Raw genomic sequence first — 23,182 nt, forward strand, 5'->3', positions numbered from 1 at the left:
GGTTTGAACCTGATGATCTCTTTGGGTTCCTTCTAACCCCTGACATCCTGTGATCTTGTGATCCTGTGTTTTTCTTTCCAAGAAGCAGTTCTTGCTGCTCAGTGAAATGAAAATGTCTCCTATACTCCTATGCTCTTTCATCTGAGCCTTAGATTTTTGATGGGGTTTTATATTTATTTTTCCAAATGAATTTTTGGTTGCAGTTGCTCCCTGATGGTGAAATGCTCCTGCAGCAGCAGCAGGAAGAGGTCATGTGGACTGTCTGATGCTTGCTGAAGGTGAAGGGCAGTTACATCCATCTTTTGCAGAGGACCTGCTGGATACTAATGGGGATGTGAGTCTGAGCCAGTGGTCCCTGCTCTTCTTCCTTTTGTATGGTGTCCACAGAGAGTTAATAACTCTTAATAGGTATCAGGGGGTAGGAGTGAAAGCTTAGTTCAGATGTTGTTATTTTTCTCCCCCTCAAATTAATGTGTTTCTATTGCTTCACTTGCTTGTTTGTGTCTTGTTATCAGAAGCTTGCAGATGGCTGCTAAGCAGAGCTTTCTGTGTGTTTAACTTTGATATTGTAATGACTGAGTGTAAATTTCATATAAAACCCCAACTTGCTTTCTGATGATGACCCACTACAGCTGCCCTGACTCCTGCAGGAACTACGCCTGATCCATACCAGATGTTCTCTGCAGGGGATTCTTGGATGCTTTTACAGTCAGTCACAAATGTCCCAAGTAACAGAGCCTTCCCACTTCCCATGGGACAAGAGGCCAGCTTTCCCAAGGAAGCCATTTCTGAGGACTTCTTGATAACAACTGCTTAGAATTGTGATGTCTTGCTATGTTCAGAGAGACTGTTCTTGTTTCATCCTAGCTAAATTCTGTCCTCCTTTGTTATCTACACCCTACAGCTAGCTGTCTCCAGATGAGAATCACAACTCCACTTGGCTATTTCAGGAAGCTGCACATGCTGGAGCAAATCCCTTGCTGCCTGTTGAGTCTTTACTCATCTCTTCTTCATTTTTCTATCTGTATGTTTCTTTCCTCACCCTCTCCCTTCTACATTAGCTTGAAATTCTCAATAGTTTATCAGCCTCTGTCTTCAAAACGCCTGGAACTGAATGCAGCTTTCTGCATGGGGATGCAACAGCCTTAAGCTCCTCTCAGGTTTATCATAATGTTGCTCCTTGTGGTAATATTTACGTATAGGCAGCATTAGTCCAAAACTACTTCAGTTGCTGATTGCATTTCGTTCCAAATTCATTGCTGACCTGCTTTCCCCTTGCTCTTGTCTGGAACTGATGCCTGGTAGATCTTCTCCTAGCTTAAGAGTCGTATTTAACAAGTCTGATATATGTCCATCTGCATGCTCCTCATCCCAGCTGTCCACATGTGACCTGGCTATGTGCTGACATTGCCAAGACTGCTCCATCTCCACTGTCCCCCTGTTAGTGAAGTTCAGGCTGGAGCAGCACCCTGGCTTGGAGATCAGAATTGAATCATAGAATCATAGAATCAAGCAGGTTGGAAGAGACCTCCAAAATCATCCAGTCCAACCTAGCATCCAGCCCTAGCCAATCAACCAGACCATGGCACTAAGTGCTTTTCCAGGCTTTTCTTGAACACCCCCAGGGATGGGGACTCCACCACCTCCCTGGGCAGCCCATTCCAATGCCAATCACTCTCTCTGCCAACAACTTCCTCCTAACATCCAGCCTAGACCTCCTCTGGCACAACTTGAGGCTGTGACTCGTTGTTCTATTGCTGGTTGCCTGGGAGAAGAGCCCAATCCCACCTGACTACAACTTCCCTTCAGGTAGTTGTAGGCAGCAATGAGGTCTGCCCTGAGCCTCCTCTTCTCCAGGACAAACAACTCCAGCTCCCTCAGCATCTCCACATTTTGAGAGCAGCAGTCAGCACATTCATAGACTCAGGAATATGAGGATAGCAAATTTCACCTGCTGATTGGTACTGATTAGTTCCCAGTGAGACACATACACAGCATCTAGCATGGGAAGATCTTGATCCCAGTGAGGGCTTCTGGTAACACTGCAGTTGCTAAAGCCAGATCCAGCACTACTTGTTGCTTCCCATGTGGGTGGCCTGCTGTTATTTTTCATCCTTTATTTTCAGAGCTGCAGCCAGCTCCCCCGGTGCAAACAGATGCAAGCTTGCTATGCCTATGCCAGCAGCTGCCTGGATGAGAAGGTGGCTGTCTGGTGCACGGTTCTGAGCTGACTTGTACCCAGCCAGACTGTGTGTTGAGCAAATGAGCTCACTCTCTCCTTGTGCCTAGAGAAACCAATCTGGGTTTTTGATGAAACAATGTGAGTTTGTGCCTCAGGTCACTCGTGGGGCAGAAACCTCTATATAGCTGAGGAACTGTCCCTCTCTCCTGTCTGTCTATAAGCTGCTGTGCTCCTCCTCACCCTCTGTAAGCCTGCACAGATCATGCTTCCAAGGGATGTGTCCTGGTAGCCTGCATTGGCTGTTAGCAGTCCTGAGATTTCCACCTTTGGATTCTGACTAGAGGTGAAGGGAATCCAAACCCAGATTTTTGAGCCCTCCTAACAACACAAGATACAAACTCTCCCCCTAATGTTATCTCTGCTTAGTTACTCTGTCACCCCTGATTACATGGCCAACACAGTGGTAGTCTGGAGCACCTTTTGCTCCCACATTTTGCTGTTTCTTCCCAAGGTCTCTTCCTGGATGGTTGTGCTGCTTCATCCACTGTTTCTCACACAGAGCAAGGCCCTTGTAAGGGATCAAGTTAAACTTGCTCAGTGGATACTCCTCGTGGATAGTTTGTGCCTTGTGTGGATGGTTTTCTTCAGTACCATAACAGGCTTGGAGCTCCTGCAATTGCTTCTTGGCCATTTGCCATACCCTGCCTGGCACCATCTGCAGGGCAGAGCCCAGTGTACTGCTTTGGCAAGCAGCTTACAGGGTTCACTACATTTTTACTCCATGCTTTCCATGTTCTTGAAGGAATCTTTCCTTCCTATGATCTTTTCCTGTCCTGACCATGCTAGAAGTCTTCTTCACTCCCGAGATGCCCCCCTGATTAGAGTCATACACTTCAGAAAGTAATGTAGTTCATCTGCTTAGGTTGCCTCCCCAGTCAGCCCAGCCACTGGAACAGTCTGCTGTATGCTGCATATGTGCTGGTGGTTGCTATGCTCAGCCACTTCATTTTACAGCCTCAGGAATGTGAGAGGCCCTCAGAAAAATGCCAGAGATAAGAAAGTGCTTGAAAATGCCTGAAGGCACTGAGCCTTCATAGTGAAGGTATCAGTTCTCACCCAGCAGGAGCAGTGAGGGCTAAGAATCTCAGCACAGTTATGCTAAACTTCAAATAGAGTAACCATAAAAAACGAGAGCACTTGTTAAAGATAAGCTAAAAGCTGCAACTGGTAGAATCAAGTCCTTATGTGCTCCCAGCACATGCTTCAGCCATCTCACTCCCTGCAAATGGATTACAGGCAATGTGGGGAAGCCTGGAAGCCATTAAGTGTTCCCTGCCTAGGGAATCAATGCAACATCTGGACCTGCAGGTGCCCAGCTTAAAGCTGAGCCCAGCTTTAATGGTCCTGGCAATACAAAAGGGGTTGGGACTAAGACTTCAAAATCAAGCAGTCCAGTATGAGGAAATCCCAGGGTCAAGCACATTTCTAAGTTTGTGAATCCATCTTTAATTTTAATTGCATGATGTTTCTCTTCTTTTCATAGAGTCATTAAGGTTGGAAAAGACTTTGGAGGTCGTTGAGTTCAACTGTCAGCCTAACATCACCATATCCACTAAACCACATCCTAAAGTGCCACCCCTACATGGGTTTTGAACACTTCCAGGAATGGGGACTCCACCACCTCTCTGGGTAACCTGTTCCAATGTGTGCTAGTTTGAGCCTAGCTGGGATATTTTGGTGAGAAGAATTAGATGATAGACTGTGAGAAGGAAAAAAATGGTGATGTCTGCTGCACTCATAGGCTTGCTGAGATGGATAAGAACAAGAACATAAATATAGATAAGGCAGTTGTTTGCTCTCTGTCTTTGGGGCTGCACTTCTCTCTAGCCTAACCTGCTGTCTGTGTAACTAATCCATCTGCTTCCTAACTCCTCTGGCTGACCCTCCAAACTCTCAAAGTGTAAGGCAAAGTCTGGGGCAAGGTAGAGGTGCAGGGAGAAGGTAGAAGGGTGGTTGGGAGCCCCTCCTGGGGACTCAGGTTTTTGGGAGGGCTGTTGTGTTTCTGTATTACCTTTTTAACTTGTATATTTCTGTCTATAACTGCATATACTGTAACTATCTGCTTGTATATTCTGCTAAGCTGTAAATAATAAGCTTCATTCAATTTCCAGAACAGGCTGAGTCTAGTCTGGGTGATTTCCAAAGTAGGGGGGGGGGGGGGGGGGGTGGGGGTGGGGTGGCAGGGAACACCCAAACCATCACACAATGCCTGGCCACTCTTTCAATGTTTCCTAATATCCAATCTAAACCTCCTGTGGCACAACTTGAGGCCATTTGCTAGATACTTGGGACAAGAGCCCAACACCCACCTCACTACAGCCAGGTGGGGTTGGTCTCTTCTCCCAGGCAACCAGCAACAGAACAAGGGGACACAGCCTCAAGTTGTGCCGGGGGAGGTCTAGGCTGGATGTTAGGAGGAAGTTGTTGGCAGAGAGAGTGATTGGCATTGGAATGAGCTGCCCAGGGAGGTGGTGGAGTCACCACCCCTGGAGGTGTTCAAGCAAAGCCTGGCTGAGGCACTTAGTGCCATGGTCCGGTTGACTGGCTAGGGCTGGGTGATAGGTTGGACTGGATGACCTTGGAGGTCTCTTCCAACCTGGTTGATTCTATGATTCTATGCCCAGGACAATACATCAGTCAACACTCAGGGAAAAAAACAACCCTGCTTCTCAGATGATACCACAGTTAGCCTTTATTGCCTGTTGCTTGGAGATAAACAGCTGGATTTCTCTCACGAGGAGTGGTGAGCATCTTTCAGAGCTTCCCTCACGAGAGGGCTTTAGAATTAAAAGCTAAACCCTACCCTTTTCTCTTGATATATTTTGTAAGCAAGTCAGACTAAGGTCCTAGGATTTTAAAAACAGTTTTTATTCGTTTTTATTACTTTTGTTTTTGTAGTAAAAGAAGAATAACATATTGCAATGTAGATGGACTGAAGTCCTCCGACAAGCTACTTTATTTGCTTCCTTGCACCACAGCCAGCTCTCAGTGTCTGAATAAGGGAAGTTTCAGCTCATTAGAGAAAACCTTAGAACCTCAGAGGATGCTCTCAGATTCCTAATTCCTCTCCAAATTCCTTACAAGAAAAGGAACAAATGTAACCCCTGTTAATTAATAGAAATTGTTTTAGAAAGAACTAACTGTGTTGTCTCAAGACATCTTCTGATACAGCTCACCAGCCAGGCAGGAGAGCTGGGGTATGTGTGCATTCCTGTTGAATTCCTCTAGGAAGGAGAATGGAGTAGTTCTCTGATGGGAGGTGGGGTTATGGCAATCAGAGCAGGACCCTCCCATCTGCTGAAATGCTGCAGTCCCTGGACTCAGGAGAACTTTGCTTTTGTCCTAGTATGTTCTATCTGAGGATCTCACTACCTTTGGACTGCTTTCCCAAGGTCTGGGATGAAAAGGGAGAAAAGGGACTAATTCAGAGGTTCTCCTTTTGCTCTTCTCCTGCTGACAAAAAAGGGGAAGCTCACTGATGACAGAGGTAGCCAGCTTGCATGATCCAGAACTGGATCCAATGGGCCTTTTCCCAGCTAGAAGAAGACAGAGTAAGAAGGTGCAATAAGGATCACATATTACAGGATGGTGCAATGTGAGGGAAAGTATAAGAGCATTGACACAGGAGCAGTCACATCTAGCCACAGGAAGAGAGAGCTAGCACATGAGCTTGGGGGGAAAAAAATGAGAAGAAATCAATCCCCTACAGTAAAAACTAAAAAAGAAATCACAATTTACATAAAGGGTACTTAAGGGGGAAAAAAAGAAAAGCCTTAAAGTGTGAGAAAGGCAGGAAAAAACTGAGGGTAAGTGGAAAGAACAGACTGCCTCTGCGCAAGGAGGGAGCTGTGGGCTGCGATTAGCTAAACGGTAGAGGACTCCTGCGCTGCGACTGCATGGCAGTCCTGAGCAGCTCACTGCTGGTTCCAGTGGCAGGAGTGCTGAATGCTAAAAGCTCTACCCTGGCCTTCCAACAGAGATTTCCTTCAGCTCCTGGTGCTGAAGAGGCATTTTCAAATGAATGCTGCTAGCTTTTATTTCTGGAGTGAGAGTAGCAGGTATCTATAGCAGAGCCCTGGCTTTATAGCAATGCTTTATGCATGGGGATCGATCGTTTAGGCTGGATTTGCTCTCCTCTCCACGACCACTGCTTGCTCTCAGCATGTTCAGCATAGGAAAGATAAACTGGGAGGAGGCATTTCTTACACAATGAGGCCCATCAAGCTGAAGGCAATGACTGAAAATGCCACCTCCTCTTGCAAATGTTCTGTAGCCACAATAAAGGTTGCTCACTGATTCTAAACACATAAACAACAACAGCAACAACAAAAAGAAGCCCTTCCTTAATGCCAGGGTAGAAGGGAATCTCAGTGTCTTCTCTGAGCATTTAAGTGGCTGTGAGTGCCTCACCAGCACTCAGGCTGCCAGAGACCAGGAGACAGAAATCAATAGAGTTAAGTGGATTCCCTGTGCTTGCCTACATATACACATTCTAACCTCCCCCTGCCTCCCCACCTGCTTTGCTCTTATTTCTCTCTGGGGAAACACCATTTGCCTGCTTGCTCAGACAAGCTCCAGAGCTTGAAGTTGCCAGAGGGTGAAGAGAAAAGCCTTCCTGATGATGGGTGTGTGAAGGGAGACTTGTCTCATGCTAGATACTGGGAAGAGGGAGCAAGTAATGCAATATCATCTTCTGCCTGATGAGGTGGGACTACTGGCACTGCCCGGTGACAGATGGTAATGATTCTCTGTCTTCTTGCCTGGAAGCCATCATGCCCTGGGCATAAAATACCTCATGTAAGTATGTATGGGCTTGGGGGCAGTGCAAGTGTCACACAGAGGAGTCCCACCAAAGGAAAGCAAGCACCTTGTCATTTGAGTGCTGCTTTCTTGGGACAGCAACCACAGAGGAAGGAACAGCAGGAGTAATTCACTTAGCTACTGCTCTCAGACACACATCCTCATTTACTATTATTAGAGCAGTCAGAGTCTCATGGCTCATGGCCTGGGGGCAGTAGAACAGAGTCAACATTTGCAAGTCCCTTTCCTCATTTGCTGCTGAGGTAAATCTTAGCAGCAGATTCCTTATGGTGAAGTCCTGGGAAAAGACCCCCTAAAGAAAAATTGCCTAATGTGTGAACTGGTGACTCTAGTGCTCTTCTCTACACATGCACCCTCAGCAAATAACTGGTGGCCTGGATAACATGGGGACATACCCATCAAAACCCCCTAAAGAAAGCTGTCAGGGAGGCAAGGAAGAAAGCTGAATGGGTTTGATGTAATTAGGTCTGGGTGTACATGCACACAACATCTCAGCTAACCACGGAAGAGTTAACCAGGGGCAAAATGCAAATACAGCCTCCCTTTATCTCCACACACAGTGAGAATCTACAGCAGTGGGAGAAGCCAGAATGTGGTGCAGGGAGGTATTAAGACATTTTTCAGTAGTTTCATCACATGGAGCATGAGGTCTGTTCAGGGTCCCATAAAACTTCTTTGCCAAATTAATTTGCAAAGGACTTTCTCATAACTGGCTCTTACAAAACCATTCGGCCCATGAGCATGTGGATGGGATGCAAGGGCCAAAAAATAAGTGTCAAAGGTGATGAAGACTGTGCTGGGATCTGTGGAGCCACCAGGTGACACCAAAAGAGATGCTGGTGCTTTAGATGATCCCAAACTGGGCCAGCTCATGCAGTTCCAGATGGCTGAAAGCTTCCCATGGGCAAATCACTGTGATATCTGCAAAAGAGAGAGCATGAGAAAGAGATTCTGGTCACTGCACTTCTTGGGTTTCCTTTGTTTGACTGGAAAGGCTGATTTACTCAGGAAACATTAAGAGATGAGATTCCAGCTGAAGATTAAATGAGCTCTTCAAATGCAATACTACCTACTAGACTGAACCAGGTCAGTGTATTTTAGCTTGTGTCGGCTTTCTCAATGAGCAAACTCAAACCAGTCCTCCTGTAGTCTCTTCAGGGGCTGTGTGGTGTAAAAATCCATTCCAATCATGTGGTTTATCCTGTTCTTATAAACTACCTCTACCTAAAATGTGATATCCTTGATGATATGTGCAGTCTCAAATCAGGTGCTGAATAATTTGGCTTGCAACATTCAGGATCTGTAGCTCTTTGATAGGTGCTGGTTTTATTGATGCCTAAGGAGCTCAGACTAGCTACAGCTCATCCAGTGCATGTTTCTTAGTCCTTGATGGGTGCATGGAATTCTTAAGATTAGGAATTCTGGTGATAACACAAAATATTTAACCAGCTGGGATTTAGTTCCTGTGATTTTTGGTATTAATAGTGTAGCATTTGGCATTTCTTTGAGAACCTCATTCTGCTGAAATTCTTAGCCAGGCTATTAGCAGAAAACAAACAAGCACTTTTGCAGCCAGATGGAAGTATTCAGAGACTGAAGTATGCCTTAACAGCCTTTCTATCTTGTAGTGAATGCAAGCATAAGCACAAAAGTGGCAGCTTGTGGAGGCAGTGGGAGCCTTCTCTAGTGAATTTGAGAGCTGCAGAGAAGCCAGGGAGACAGAGGGGCCACCCGGAGAATACTCTCCCATGCTGAAGCACTGCACTTGTGTTGAAGCAGGGCATGGCAATGACATCCCACAGCGCTTACCTGTGCCCAGTCCCTCCATGCCTGGGATGTCATCTCCAAACCTAGGGGAGAAAAGAGTAGGTCAGTGGTGAGTTTGGGCCAGCAGCACCCAGGAAGGGGGAGTTGCCCTGCACCCTGGGAGCTAGGAAAGGAGAAGCATGGGTGAAAAGAAGAGGAAGAGCAGCAGCCCGAGGCAGGTAAGCTGCCAGCACCAGGGCACAGGGGGAAGCCTCCCAGCTCCTCGCCCAAGGGAAGATGGTACCGCAGGATGCTCAGCAGTGAGTAGCCATCTGGCTAGTTTGATTTCTTGTCATTTCAAAATGCCTTTACCCTTTTACTCCTTTTTTAGGGGGCTTGCTCTTGAACTGCCTTGTCTGTCTCTGCTTGAACTTGGGAGGCCCCTTGCGTGGTGTGGTGGGCCCAGTTGCAGCAGTTTCTCCAGCATTGAGGTTGGCAGGAGGGTTCTCGCTCATCGCTGGGCTGCTGTGTGTGGCAGGCACACGCCTCGCTCAGATCCCTCTGCCTGCAAGATAACACAAGGACTGACAAATCACTCTGCTTATCATTTCTAGGTACCACTAGTCAGATGGCAGAACTACAGCAAATATAACTACGACAGGATTAAAGGTAAAGATGTTAACCATAAAGGAAGATTGTAATGCATCCAAAGCAAGCTGGATAGCTCTGCCTTTCATCTGCAATGCTAGAACTAAGATGCAGAGCAAAGGACACTTGATCTAAGAACAAAAAACAACAACACTTAGCCAAATAGTCTAATGACCTGCAGAGTCGTGGGGATGTACAGCTTTTATCTCAGGCACAGCTGGACTCTTGGAGATGGATTGCTGCAGCAGCTTGCCCCACAGTGTGGGTAAGATGGGAAGGTTAATACCACAAAGGCACACTTATGGCGTAGAAAAGTATCCTATCCTTGGGAATCATCATGATGTACTTCACCTGGCCTTAATGTTTTGCTGAGGCATTACCTTTTGGACACTGGTGGAGGTAGGATGCTGAGCTAGATGGGCCCTTACTCTGGGTGGAGCTGCAGTTATGGCCTCACGTTTGCTAGGATCAGATTAAGGGAAATAGCACAGAGTCTCTGACAGGTTGTAATGAAGGCTAAGGCAAAGCATTAGGGACTGACTTTCAGACAGAAGCTAACTTCTCAGGGTTTAGCAGAGTAAAGCCTGTAACTTCTCCCAAGATATGCCCATCTGAGCACTTATGAGCATTATTTTACTTTCCTCTTCTGCACATGAGCCAAGCTCCACTTCACAGGGGCTAAACAGCTATCCAGGAGCAATACTTCCACAGGAGACATCTCTTCTGCTTCAGAGGGCAGAACTGCCTGCACTCAGAGCCCTTTGCTTTCTTCCCACATAGAACAGCAATAACTCTTACCAGTGCTTAAGGGAGAGCTTCCAGCTCTTCATCTGATTTTTGTGCTAATTAGTATGCTAGAATGGTCTGAGCAAGTGCATTTATGGGCAAAAGCAGATGCCATTTTTTACTGTTCTCCTTTAAGTCACATTCTGCCCCATGATCATTACATAACTCCTGTCTCCAGGTGTTCATCCAGCTTGGTGTGCAGCCAGGCTGATGGACTTAACTTCAGGATTTGCTGCTAAAGGCTAATCCTATTATGTCACCATAGTGCTCTGGCCTAACCCCTAGCATCACCTGCAGTGACACTCTGGACTTTTAATCTCAGAGCTATAAATGCTATCAAAGATGTTGGTCTGTTGTTTTGAGGGTTTTTTTCAGTCTGAAGATCATGTCTTTTGACTGTCCTGAAATAGAGTGATGGAAAGCTAAGCTGAGATGTACTACCCAAGCAATCCTCCTGTGTCATTTCCACATCAGCACAAGGTGAAGAGCCCTGGCAGGCTGTGAGTACTTCACCCGTGGCATCTTTCCATCTTGTGCTGGCAGTAGGATGGAGCACAGTGGTAGCACCTAAAGGCACACTAGTTCTTCTGTCACTTGTGGTCGGGCTCTGCCTCAGCTGTAATATCCCAAGCAGGAGGCTGGACAGGTTCCAGCCGCCCCAAATGGAGCAGCAGATGGTTGTGTCTGCAGCTGAAGTATGCACAGATGCTATTCCCCTGCCTGTAACACGATGCTTCCTAAGCACACACTGTGCCCACAAAGACAGGGATCAGCTCAAACTGTAGAAGTTACATATTTGGCTGCCATCTCTGCAGCACCTGAACGACTGCCCAGTGTTTACTGCTTTATCCTCGCAGCATGGTGGCAGGGCAGGCAAACGCTGCCTCCTTCCTCCTTTGCAGAATGGGAACGGAGCTGCAGTCATTAGTATGACCTGGGCTGCACTGTTGGGAGAAGTGACAAAAACTCCCAAAGGCCCACAGGATTTTTAGGGCCAAATTGAGAGGCAATTTGGCTTGAAAAGACCCCCAAACCCAACCTCCACCACCAACACCAAAAGAACTCCCCAGACAAAGACAGCATTTGGTGCTAGTCACGACCAGTGAGGAATTTAGATGGTACTTCCATCCAACAAAACACTTTCCACTGGGAAACTGTTCCATGGTATGTCTGCTAATGACCCAAAGTATAGTATTATGCCTCTGCCTCAGGTGCAGTTCTCATCAGCAGTGTCTGTCTTCATGCTAGATACTCCTCCTGTACTATGGGAGACACACATTCACTTCTGAGCACCACATTCATAGAATCAATCAGGTTGGAAGAGACCTCGAAGATCATCCAGTCCAACCTATGCCCCAGCCCTACCCAGTCAACTAGATCATGGCACTAAGTGCCTCATCCAGTCTTTTCTTGAAGACCTCCAGGGTTGGTGCCTCCACCACCTCCCTGGGCAGCCCATTCATCTGACCAGCCAAGACACTTGGCACCTCTATCAAGGGCTACTTCCAAAAGTACAACAGAAGATAAGAAATCAGCTGACAGATTTCCAACCACTCGAACTGGCACACAAAACTTAAAAGCTCCATCTCCAGGTGACTTCATGCCCTGCTTCACCAGCCCCTGCTGCGTGCCAGCATGTTACCTTAACCACAAAAACGTCCTTGAAGGTCAACTCATCTCAGTTCTTTGACTCTATATTGGCCATTCACTCAATAGAGAAACAGTTAATAAGAAGACTCAGCCTTTGAAGTTTCCTTTCCCCCCAGACCAAAGTAGTTGTGTCCACCTAGCAGTTGGTAATCCAGAATTTGCTAAGAAAAAGGATCTAACCAAATCACACCAAATCCTCTCCCTCACCAACATGAACTCAAGACAACAACACTCAAAGAAACCAAAAAGGACAATTCTAGCACTTCCCTTACCAACATCTCTCTGTCTGTTCTCTCCACGCATCACCGAAAGAAATGGCACCCTTAATGCCATGTGACAGCCTCTGTTTTGCAGCAGGAGCCAAGTTGCACCTCCACACCTGAGGTGGTGGGATTCATTTGCCACCACGTGCAGCCAAAGGTGCCTCCATTCATGCTGGAGAGAGTCCTGCCCCGCAGGACAGGAGCTGCACAGTTGCCGCACCTCAGGAACCAGCTGCCCTTGCACACAGCCAGACAGGACTGTGCAGGCATCCCAGGATCACAGACACAAACAGAACACCCACAGCAGCTTCCCAGAGGAATCTCCCAGCCTTTTGCCTCCCCATACCTGGGTATTTGGATAGTCTTTGGTGCCACACCAAGGAGATGGTTTGACAAAAGTCAGATGAAACCAAGCCTCCTTCTCTAGACCTCTGCAGATGCTGTGCTGCCTCCTCCTAGATCTTCCTGGGCTGCCACTGCTGCCAGCACCGAGCTGCAGCTCCTGAGCAAGAGCTGATGGCTGAGGATGTAAAGGCTGTCAGTGAATAAGATGTTCTTCATGCACTTCCTCTGCCTGCTCCTCTGACAAGGTGTTACCTAATTGCCCCTGACAGTGTTTCTGCCCAGTCCAGAGTCTAATCCTCTGAGTAAGGGCTCTGCTTGCATGTGAATGCTAATTATACCTAATACCTGGTAATGGGCTTAGCTGGGTTGCGTCAGATACCCCACCTCTGGTTTGTTGGCCAGCTTAATCATCCTGCTTTTAGTTGTCTTTGCATTTAAAGGGGCTTGGATACTCCTGATAGCTGATGAATCTTTAATCTGCCCTCTCCTTAATCTCTGATTCTCTGTGGAAAATTTCTGTGACAGATAGGGCAGATACCTCACTTCTTCTTCAGACAGATTCAGTATAGGAACTCATTTGCCCCTGTCTGAAATCTTCAGAAATACAGATTCCTCCATGTGCTCTTGTCTTCATGGGGCCTCAGGAGGATGCCAGGCACAGAACATCCAGGGGCATCTGCAGAAATACAGATTCCTCCATGTGCTCTTGTCTTCATGGGGCCTCAGGAGGATGCCTGGCACAGAACATCCAGGGGCAGCTTCAGAAATACAGATTCCTCCATGTGCTCTTGTCTTCATGGGGCCTCAGGAGGATGCCAGGCACAGAACATCCAGGGGCAGCTTCAGAAATACAGATTCCTCCATGTGCTCTTGTCTTCATGGGGCCTCAGGAGGATGCCAGGCACAGAACATCCAGGGGCAGCTTCAGAAATACAGATTCCTCCATGTGCTCTTGTCTTCATGGGGCCTCAGGAGGATGCCAGGCACAGAACATCCAGGGGCATCTGCAGAAATACAGATTCCTCCATGTGCTCTTGGTCTTCATGGGGCCTCAGGAGGATGCCTGGCACAGAACATCCAGGGGCAGCTTCAGAAATACAGATTCCTCCATGTGCTCTTGTCTTCATGGGGCCTCAGGAGGATGCCTGGCACAGAACATCCAGGGGCAGCTTCAGAAATACAGATTCCTCCATGTGCTCTTGGTCTTCATGGGGCCTCAGGAGGATGCCTGGCACAGAACATTCAGGGGCAGCTTCAGAAATACAGATTCCTCCATGTGCTCTTGTCTTCATGGGGCCTCAGGAGGATGCCAGGCACAGAACATCCAGGAGCCCTGGCCCTCTATGCAGAGATATACTGAGAGTAGACAACAACCAGGAGGAAAGAGCCTTGTTTTCACATTCCTTTTAGTGGAGTCCTTGCACACCTCAGCTTTTGAGCTCACAAGAGCCACTGGCATCATCCTTGCAGCCAGGCCTTCATCAGGGAATACTGTATCCAGCGTAAGATGCCTGCAAGCAGTCTCACAGCTCCACTCTCAATTGTGGTGGAAGAAGTCCATGCAGGTTCAGTTCTTTCTGACCCTGTGCTCACACAGGATTTCAGACCCTTTGTTCTAGCAGAAGTTTTAAGAGCAAGAACAGATGAAAGAGGATGGACTATAAAAGACAGAAACTCAATTCAAGTAGATCTATGTTCCCACAAGTGTTCTGTGGATGGAGATCACTGGAAAGACTAACCCAGCTGAAAGAAGCCATTTAGTGACACTGGAGGTACAGAAATACACCATGTAACATCCCCACTGATGTCCCCTGCATGTATGACTGGACACTAGGACAGAAAACACCAGCTGCCCGTTCTGACTGCTTCTCAGGAGTTACCCTGGTGCTGCTCACATGCAGGCTTAACCAGCTGAGGACACAAGCCAAAGGGGTGCCAGGAAGCCCCAGATGAGGGGCATGATGAGTTGAGTGACCCTGTGGAGGGAAGAGCTTCTCACACAGCCAAGGAGCTTTGAGACAAACCACTGCTGCAGCACTTGTTCTAATGTTAGAGGAACCAGAAAACAACAGCCCAAGAACCACAACTCCCTTATCTGCTGGGTCTGCCCATGCTCTCCTAGCACAAACATCCAATTTCCCCCTCCCTGGGGTTTTATCAGGACATTTTTTCTCCTCTGGGTTTTGCATTTAGTTCCCCTTTGATCCTCCTGTCACCCTCGTTATGGCTTTGATGTCCTGGGAAATACTCACAGTGCCAAGGGCTCCTCTTGCAAATAATTCAATTCCTGTCCTCCAGCCTGTGTAGGAAGAGTCTCGAGGTGCCTCTTCTCCTCCATATATACCCTGCCACCAGGTGACATCAGGGCACCAATCGTGGGCAGCCTCTGCATGGTGAAGGGGGGGGACATATGGGGAGTGCTGTGATCTGGTCAGTCCGGAGGCACAGCTCCAGTGAGGTCTGGAGGGGGGGCATCAGAGCCCAAACACACTCCCAAGGGGTGATGTGCCCCTTTCTGCAAGAAGAGACTTCTCTGGAGCTGTTGGGGAAGATCTCTGGAGAAACAAAGAAGAATAAAGAAATCACCTGCCCTCTGATGCTGCTGAAAAGGCAGTGACGGGTCCTAACCAGCCCAGGTCTGCTGGTGAATGCACAGAGAGGCTTCCAGAAAACTCCTCAGTGATGCTGTGGGGGTCAGGATGCACTTTACAGAGGGGTGCCCATGGTCAGTCTATTGCCAAGGGGAGAGTGTCTGCCCAAGGGAGTCATAGGGAATGTTGCTGAGATGCAGCACAGGGCCTCAGTGAATATCTAACTGCATTTAGCAGATAGGGTGGCAGGAGAAGAAGGGAGAACCTTTGTGTAGCACATGGGTGGCCAACCAGTGGGGTGGTCTGTCAGCTCTGCCACTCATGGTGCTGGGCTGAAGGTAACAGGTGAGTCACACTGGAGTACTGTTAGCTTTGCTGCTGAAAGAAATTGTCTGAGAAAGGGAAGAGCTGATGCCTCAGTGCAGCCTCTAGCTCCACAAAGCTGCCTGCATGATAGTACCCTTTTAGCAGGTGCTTTGTATTTAAGATCCAGTTGAGAATTCCTGGTGTTAGAGATGTGGAAAAAGCACTAGGAGTCTCAGGGCACAAAAGAGAAGGTGCAGGGCCCTGCTCCATGATGCTGAAAGTTCATCCTCATCCTTAGCTGTGCCAGCACCTCACTTAGGAACTGTAGATGTCTGGCTTGAGGCATAACAATCCCCTGGGGTCCTTTAGCTCTGGTGAAGCACTGCTCACTTATCTTTGTTGGGCATCTACCACACAACATGAGATAAGGGCTGGCAAGATCAGAAATGGTCCCAGAGAATGAAGCTGAGCTAGGAACATCAGAGCACAAGGGTGGATGGAAATCAAGGTGTCTATTGAGGGATGGGTGTGCCAGTTTGAAGCTAGGTGGAATCTTTTGGTGAGAAGAAGTAGATTATAGGTTGTGAAGAGGAAACAATGGTGATGTCTGCTGCACTCATAGGCTTGCAGAGATGTATAAAAACAAGAACACAAACATAGATAACAGAGTTGCTCTCTGGCTCTGGCTGCCTGCACTTTTCTCCCTAACCTGCTGTCTGTGTAACTAATCCTTCTGCTTCCTAACCCCCCTGGCTGATTCTCCAAACCCAGCTTGAATGTAAGGCAAAGTCTGGGATAAGGTAGAGGGGTGAAAAGGAGGAGGAAGGGTGGTTGGGAGCCCCTCCTGGGGACTCTGGTTTCTGAGAGGGCTGTTGTGTTTCTGTATTACTTTTTAACTCATCTATTTGTGTATATAACTGTATGTATTTGTGTGTATCTGCCTGTATCTTGTGCTAAGCTGTAAATACAAAGCTCCATTCTAATTTCCAGCTCAGCTGGATCTAGTCTGGGTGATTTCATAAGAGGAGAGGGTGGGCAGGTAACACCCAAGCCATCACAATGGCCTTCATCTTGGGGCCATTCAGTCTGGAGAAGAGGAGGCTCTGGGAAGACCTTATAGCAGCATTCTAGTACCTGAAAAGAGCCCTAGAAGAAACTCTGGGGAGAGACTTTTTACAAGGGTTGATAGGGATAGGATGAAGGACAATGGATTTAAGCTGGAAGAGGCTAGATTTAGACTGAATTTTAGAAAGAATCCTTTCCAGTGAGACATTGGAACAGGTTGCCCAGGAAGGTTGTGGATGACCCTTCCCTGGAGGTGTTCAAGGCTAGTTTGGGTGATGCCTGGTCTAGTGGAAGTTGTCCTTGCCCAGGACAGAGGAGCTGGAACTAGATGATATTAAAGGTGCCTTCCAACCCAACCTATTCTATGGTTCTATGATTCTTTGAGTGAGGCTGGAGGAGAGGTTTTGTAGCAGCCATGCCAGCTGGCGATGCGACCGCGTGTGACCAGTCGGACATGGCAGACTGGCAGCAGGCACCAACCCAGCATGGCTCTGGTGCTGAAGTGTCACAGCTGAGGTCTCTGATCTTTCAGATGGCTCAAGTCAGATGAGATAAATCCTTCATCAAGACCCTTAGCTTACTTTTAATAAACCCAATAAGGTCCTAGCCCTGGGGTGGGCACAGAGAAGCTGTGAAGTAAATCCTAGACGCATCAGAGAGGGCTTCAATCTAGCAGAGAAGGAGCAAAGCCACTTAGCATTCCTTGTGTTTGAGGATGATCACAGAGCTTTCAGAGGCTTGTGTGATAACTTCTGGGTGCAGGAAAGAGGACAGGGGCAGCATCGTGCTGGCATCCTCCCTTCCCTGCTGCTCGAGCTTGTATACAAACTCAATGACGATTGATTGAGCTCAGCAGCAACTGACAGCAGAAGTGATTACTGTGGGCAGGGACCTGCTTGTGTGGATATAAAGAAGTGCAGCCTGCTGGCAGCAGACTCTGCTCCCATCCCTGCTGCTCATTCCCATGCCTCCATCTGCTGCAGACAGGTTTCCGGGGGCTGCCCCCTCCCTTTCTCTGTAGGTAGGGTTGCTGAGGAAATCAACTGTACAGCAACAACCCTTTACTCCTCTTCTTTGAACCACAGCCATTTAAATGTTTTCAGGCTGCTCCTTTTCAAAACATCCTCTTTGCTTTCCTGTTTCCCCAATGAAATCTCTCTCATTTCTCTTCAACAAAAGTGGACAAGTGGGAAAAAAAATATTTCTGTGGTGTCACATGAAGCTATGTTTTGGCTACTGAATAACCATGGCAGAAAGTCCCTAAAGGTCCCTATCATGCTTTTTCTTATCTCTCATGATTATTAGGCCATTCCTCCTTCTCTCTCTTCCTTTCCCTCACAAAGCAGGTGGCATTTGCTTTGCAGAGATGTAGATGGCCAGCTCCTATGCAGAGCAACAGAGGTCAGCTTCATGTCAGTGCTTAGCTGCCACCCCAAATGGATGACAAATTCTGCCCTGAGACCAAGTAGCCTGTTCCTCCCTGCCCTTGCACAACTTACAGTATCACAGTATCACCAAGGTTGGAAGAGACCTCACAGATCATCAAGTCCAACCCTTTACCACAGAGCTCAAGGCTAGACCATGGCACCAAGTGCCACGTCCAGTCCTGCCTTGAACAGCTCCAGGGACGGCGACTCCACCACCTCCCCGGGCAGCCCATTCCAGTGTCCAATGACTCTCTCAGTGAAGAACTTTCTCCTCACCTCCAGCCTAAATTTCCCTTGATGTAGCTTGAGGCTGTGTCCTCTTGTTCTGGTGCTGGCCACCTGAGAGAAGAGAGCAACCTCCTCCTGGCCACAGCCACCCTTCAGGTAGTTGAAGACAGCAACAAGGTCACCCCTGAGCCTCATTCATTAGGTCCTGGCTATTTCTTCATGTGTTTTTGCTGATGCTTTGTGGTCTTGCTGTGTTGGGCACCAAGGCTGTCTCCCTGACTGAGAACTCCTGAGCTGTTTGACAAGTCCCCTCCACCCTGACAGGCAGCACACATAGCTCCAGGTTTTAGTCCAGATGCTTTGGAGTCCTAGCAAGGTGCTGCAGTTAGCAGTGCCTCCTGCAGTCTCCTGCCCAAAGCCTTCCCAGCTCCTCTAACATAACTTGGTGTCCTCTCGTTCTGGTGCTGGCCACCTGAGAGAAGAGAGCAACCTCCTCCTGGCCACAACCACCCTTCAGGTAGTTGTAGACAGCAATAAGGTCACCCCTGAGCCTCCTCTTCTCCAGGCTAACCAATCCCAGCTCCCTCAGCCTCTCCTCGTAGGGCTGTGCTCAAGGCCTCTCCCCAGCCTCGTCGCCCTTCTCTGGACACGCTCAAGCATCTCAATGTCCCTCCTAAACTGGGGGGCCCAGAACTGAACACAGTACTCAAGGTGTGGTCTAACCAGTGCAGAGTACAGGGGCAGAATGACCTCCCTGCTCCTGCTGACCACACCATTCCTGATGCAGGCCAGGATGCCACTGGCTCTCTTGGCCACCTGGGCACACTGCTGGTTCATGTTCAGGCAGGTATCAGTCAGCACCCCCAGATCCCTTTCTGTCTGGCTGCTCTCCAGCCACTCCTCCCCTGGTCCCAGGAAAGCCAGCACCAGTCTTCTGGGCCATGTCAGTTGCCACCTGATCCATACCTAAACTGCTCCAGAAGCCATGGGCTCCAAGCAGTATCAGGAATGTGATCCCACAGGAAAACCAATGAACTTTGTTACCTCTGCCTGGATTACTCCCTATTCCAGGGAATCACTTAGAAACCTCTCCAAAGTTTCTGACCCTATTTATGAGCTGGTGTAGCCATGGTAACTCTAGTTGCACCAGAAATAGCTCACTTGAATGACAAAGAAAGCACAAGTTTACAAGAGAGTGACTTTTCCAGGGAATGGCTGAGCTCATGGGACTGTGGGAGGAAATCCCAGCTGAGGCACAGGCTTGGGGATGGAGCGGATGAGGGCTGTGTCCGTCATGGGCCACGACAGCTCTTTTGAAACAGCTCTGTAAGCTTGTGCCAGGTGCTTGGGAGACTTTGTACCTTATTGATAGGGCTTTCTTACTTGCCACACACACATACCTGACTGGAAATGAGCAGGGAATTTTCCAGAGATCTGCAGTTAACTTCAGCTTCCCTCCTGCAGAACCTACCGAGTGCCTCTGAATTCCTGGCAAGAGAAGGACAGTGGTAGGACCTGGATGTGAAATGAGTTTGTCTCTTGGTCTTGTAGAAGATCAGTGAGGTTGGCATGTCAACAGCAGTTCTGGGGAGAGACTCAGTGGGCCAAGGTTTCACACACTCTAACCCTCTTCTCACAATGCCCACAGTGTTCCTAAGCTGTCTGTGGTTTGTGCTAGTGAATAAAAGAGAAGGTGCAGCAAAGGACTGGGCTTTGCCTGGCACAGAGATTGAGCTGTTCCAATAAGTGCAAATAGGTTCATCAAAGATGCAGAGGAGAAGGCATCCTGGTGGTGTTTCACCTCTCTTCCTTTAGGATATATACTGGTGCCAGGATTAAGTATCTTTAATAGCCTGCAATAAACCAACTGTGCTGGCTGACCTGGGGAATCAGTGCCTGCTGCTGGAGACAACAGTTGAGTGTCTCTGTGCTAGTTTGAAGCTAGCTAGAATGGTTTGGTGAGAAGGACTAAATTACAGGCTGTGAAAGGAAAACAATGGTGATGTCTGCTTCCCTCATAGGCCTGCTGAGAGATAGACAAATAAGAATCAAAGCACAGACAAAAGCTCTTCTGCTGGGGAACTGGCTGAGCTGCATCTTTCTCTGGCCTCTTTGACTAATCCACTTTGCTTCCTAACCCCCTGGCTGAACCTCCATTCTTCCTTGGAACCCCAAGGTCCCCAGCCTTGGGACCCCAGTTGGCACTGGGGTAAGGTTGAGAGGGGCAGGGGGAAGGTGAAGGGGCAGTTGGGAGCTCCTCCTGGGGACTCAGGTTTCTGGGAGGGCTGTTGTGTTTCTGTATTACCTTTTACCTTGTCTATCTCTGTCCATAACTGTATATACTGTAACTATCTGCTTGTATATTCTGCTAAGCTGTAAATATAAGCTTCATTCAATTTCCAGAGCTGTCTGAGTCTAGTCTGGGTGATTTCCAAAGTGGGGGGGGGGCAGGGAACACCCAAACCATCACAGTCTCCAAGCTCAGCTTGCAAAAAATATCTTGCTCTATATTCTCCTTTCCACTTGTGCTCTGGAGGCTGATCTAGCAATGGGGCAGAGATTAAGGAAGCTGAGGTCTCTTTAGTGCCAGGACACTAAAGAGACACTTCCATGCTCAGCGTGGAGAAAAGGGTCCTTTGAAGAAACATAAATCAAGCCATAAGGTTGAGCTGAACTGTGAGCAACAGCCCTGTGTGTGTGTGTGTCAGAAACTAGGAGGCACCTGGAGACACGACTAAATCCAGAAGCCAAAGGGTCACCATCAAGGTTTCTTCAGGAGAAATGAAGTCTCTGCTTTTCTCATTCAGCTAAGGGTGCTCGATTTGTGCATGTCAGAACATCACTGCAAGCCTCAGGCTTTCAGGCACCAATGTGTTAGGACATGCTGGAGCTTTTTATAGCAGGTGATATAAAACCCCATGTGGCCTGCCAGACACTTCATTATTTACCAGAGAGTCACATTTTCTTCTGAGTGGAGATTCTGGCCTTTCTTGGAGCAGGCAGCCAGGTCACACCACCCAGTGCTCACAAGACTGGTATGATTTTATGACCTTGCACAAGCTTTTCCTTGATTGGCATAAATAAAAGGAAAACTGGAACCAATCAGAGAATCATAGAATGGCTTGGGTTGAAAATGACCTTTAAGACCATCTAGTTCCAACCCCGCTGGCATGGGCAGGGACACCTTCCATTAGCCCAGGTTACTCAAGGCATCATCCAACCTGGCCTTGAACACTTCCAGGGAGGAGGCATCCACAACCTCCCTGGGCAACCTGTGCCAGTGTCTTGCCACCTTCACTGTGAAGAATTTCTTCCTAATACTCAGTTTAAATCTGCCCTCCTCCAGCTTACATCTCTTCCCCCTCATCTGATTGCTACAAGTCCTTGTCTGAAGTCCCTCCTCACTTTCTTGCAGGCCCTCTTCAGACCACTGTAAGGTTTCCCCAGAGCCTTTTCTTCTCCAGGCTGAACAACCCCAACTTTGGAAGCCTGTCCCCATAGGGGAGGCACTTCAGCATTTTTGTGGCCCTCCCTTGGACCTGCTCCAACAGTTTGATGTCCTTCTTGTGCTGGGCTCTCCAGAGCATCTTACCTTTCTTTTATCACCCACAGATTGCTAAACACAGAGCTGAAATTTGATCATTCCTACTTGTAAATATGGCAGCTGATGGACAGAAAGATCCCACACCTGCAGATGGCTCTCAGCCATCCAGCCAGATGCTGCAGGGACTGATGTGCTTGGCCATGCAGCACAAAAAGCTCAGTACTTTATAACTGCTTTGTGATTCATCAAGAACAACTCCCTGCTCATTGCAGAGTTGAGCAGTAACATTAGTGGGCATCCTCTCTGTGCACTGACTTTGTTCAATGTCTGCATCTGGGCTGTTAGTAGTGCTGCAATGGGATGGAGTTAGTTCAGTTAAAAAAATCCCCTCTCTTCTCTGTTTTCCTTTTGTCCACAATGAAAATATTTCACAGACTCACAGAACCTTAGAGGTCATAGAATCATAGAATCATAGAATCAACCAGGTTGGAAGAGACCTCCAAGATCATCCAGTCCAACCTAGCACCCAGCCCTAGCCAATCAACTAGACCATGGCACTAAGTGCCTCATCCAGGCTTTTCTTGAAGACCCCCAGGGATGGTGACTCCACCACCTCCCTGGGCAGCCCATTCCAATGGGAAATCACTCTCTCTGTGAAGAACTTCTTCCTAATATCCAGCCTAGACCTCCCCTGGCACAACTTGAGACTGTGTCCCCTTGTTCTATTGCTGGTTACCTGGGAGAAGAGGCCACCCCCCACCTGGGGCAGTTCACACAGGAACATATCCAGGTGGGTTTGGAAAGTCTCCAGAGTAGGAGACTCCACAGCCTCTCTGGGAAGCCTGTTCCAGTGCTCTGCCACCCTCACCGTAAAGAAGTTTCTCCTCATGTTGTTCACCAGTAAGGGTCACAGAGCACTGGAAAATACTTCCCAGGGAGGTTGTGGAGTCTCCTTCTCTGGAGACTTTCAAGGCCTGTCTGGATGTGTTCCTGTGTGATCTGTGTTAGATAGTATTGTCCTGCTCTGGCAGGGGGGTTGGACTGGGTGATCAGTTTGGGTCCCTTCCAACCCCTAACATCCTGTGATCCTATGAAATCTTCTATGTTCCAGTTTGTCACTGTTGCTCCTTGTCTTATTACTGCACACCACCAAAAAAGAGATTGGCCCCATCCACTTGACACCCAGCCCTCAGATATTGATAGACATTGATGAGATCTCTCAGGCTTCTCTTCTCCAGACTGGACAGCCTCAGGGCTCTCCGTCTCTCTTCATAGGGGAGGTGCTCATGTCCCCCAGTCATCTTTGTGACTCTCCACTGGCCTCTTTCCAGCAGGTCTCTGTCTTTCCTGAACTGGGGAGCCCAAATTTGGGCACAACTCGGTTTGGTTTTTCTTTTATAAGATAATTTTCACCTGAATTCTATTTACAGAATACCCTCAACATTAGTATGGAGAACCATAACCCATCCCTTTCCCCTCTTCTTTTCCCCCCCTGATCAAATACAGGTAGTTAATCTTCT

At 48.1% G+C, this 23,182-nt stretch overlaps 2 protein-coding genes across 3 annotated transcripts in view; one reads left to right on the plus strand and one right to left on the minus strand.

The window, feature by feature from the left end:
- TMEM140 (transmembrane protein 140) overlaps nt 1–23,182 on the plus strand; it is a 53,389-nt gene that overhangs the window by 22,428 nt on the left and 7,779 nt on the right. The window contains exons 5-6 of one of the 2 annotated variants that reach the window (XR_010304976.1): nt 204–334; nt 3,726–4,355. The gene's annotated coding sequence lies outside the window, so the exon portion shown is untranslated. Of the gene's footprint in view, nt 1–203; nt 335–3,725; nt 4,356–23,182 lie in introns of those variants that run through there. The other variant, XR_010304978.1, reaches the window with a different exon arrangement.
- PDE6H (phosphodiesterase 6H) lies at nt 7,808–9,364 on the minus strand. The gene is made up of 3 exons (XM_064154779.1): nt 9,182–9,364; nt 8,873–8,913; nt 7,808–7,984 (listed from the first exon to the last, which is right to left on the minus strand). Exons 1-3 carry the CDS (start codon nt 9,322–9,324, stop codon nt 7,908–7,910), a joined length of 261 nt encoding a protein of 86 aa, XP_064010849.1. The 5' UTR covers nt 9,325–9,364; the 3' UTR covers nt 7,808–7,907.

This window comes from Pogoniulus pusillus, chromosome 15 (genome assembly GCF_015220805.1).
Source record: "Pogoniulus pusillus isolate bPogPus1 chromosome 15, bPogPus1.pri, whole genome shotgun sequence".
In the NCBI taxonomy this organism is placed as follows: domain Eukaryota; kingdom Metazoa; phylum Chordata; class Aves; order Piciformes; family Lybiidae; genus Pogoniulus; species Pogoniulus pusillus.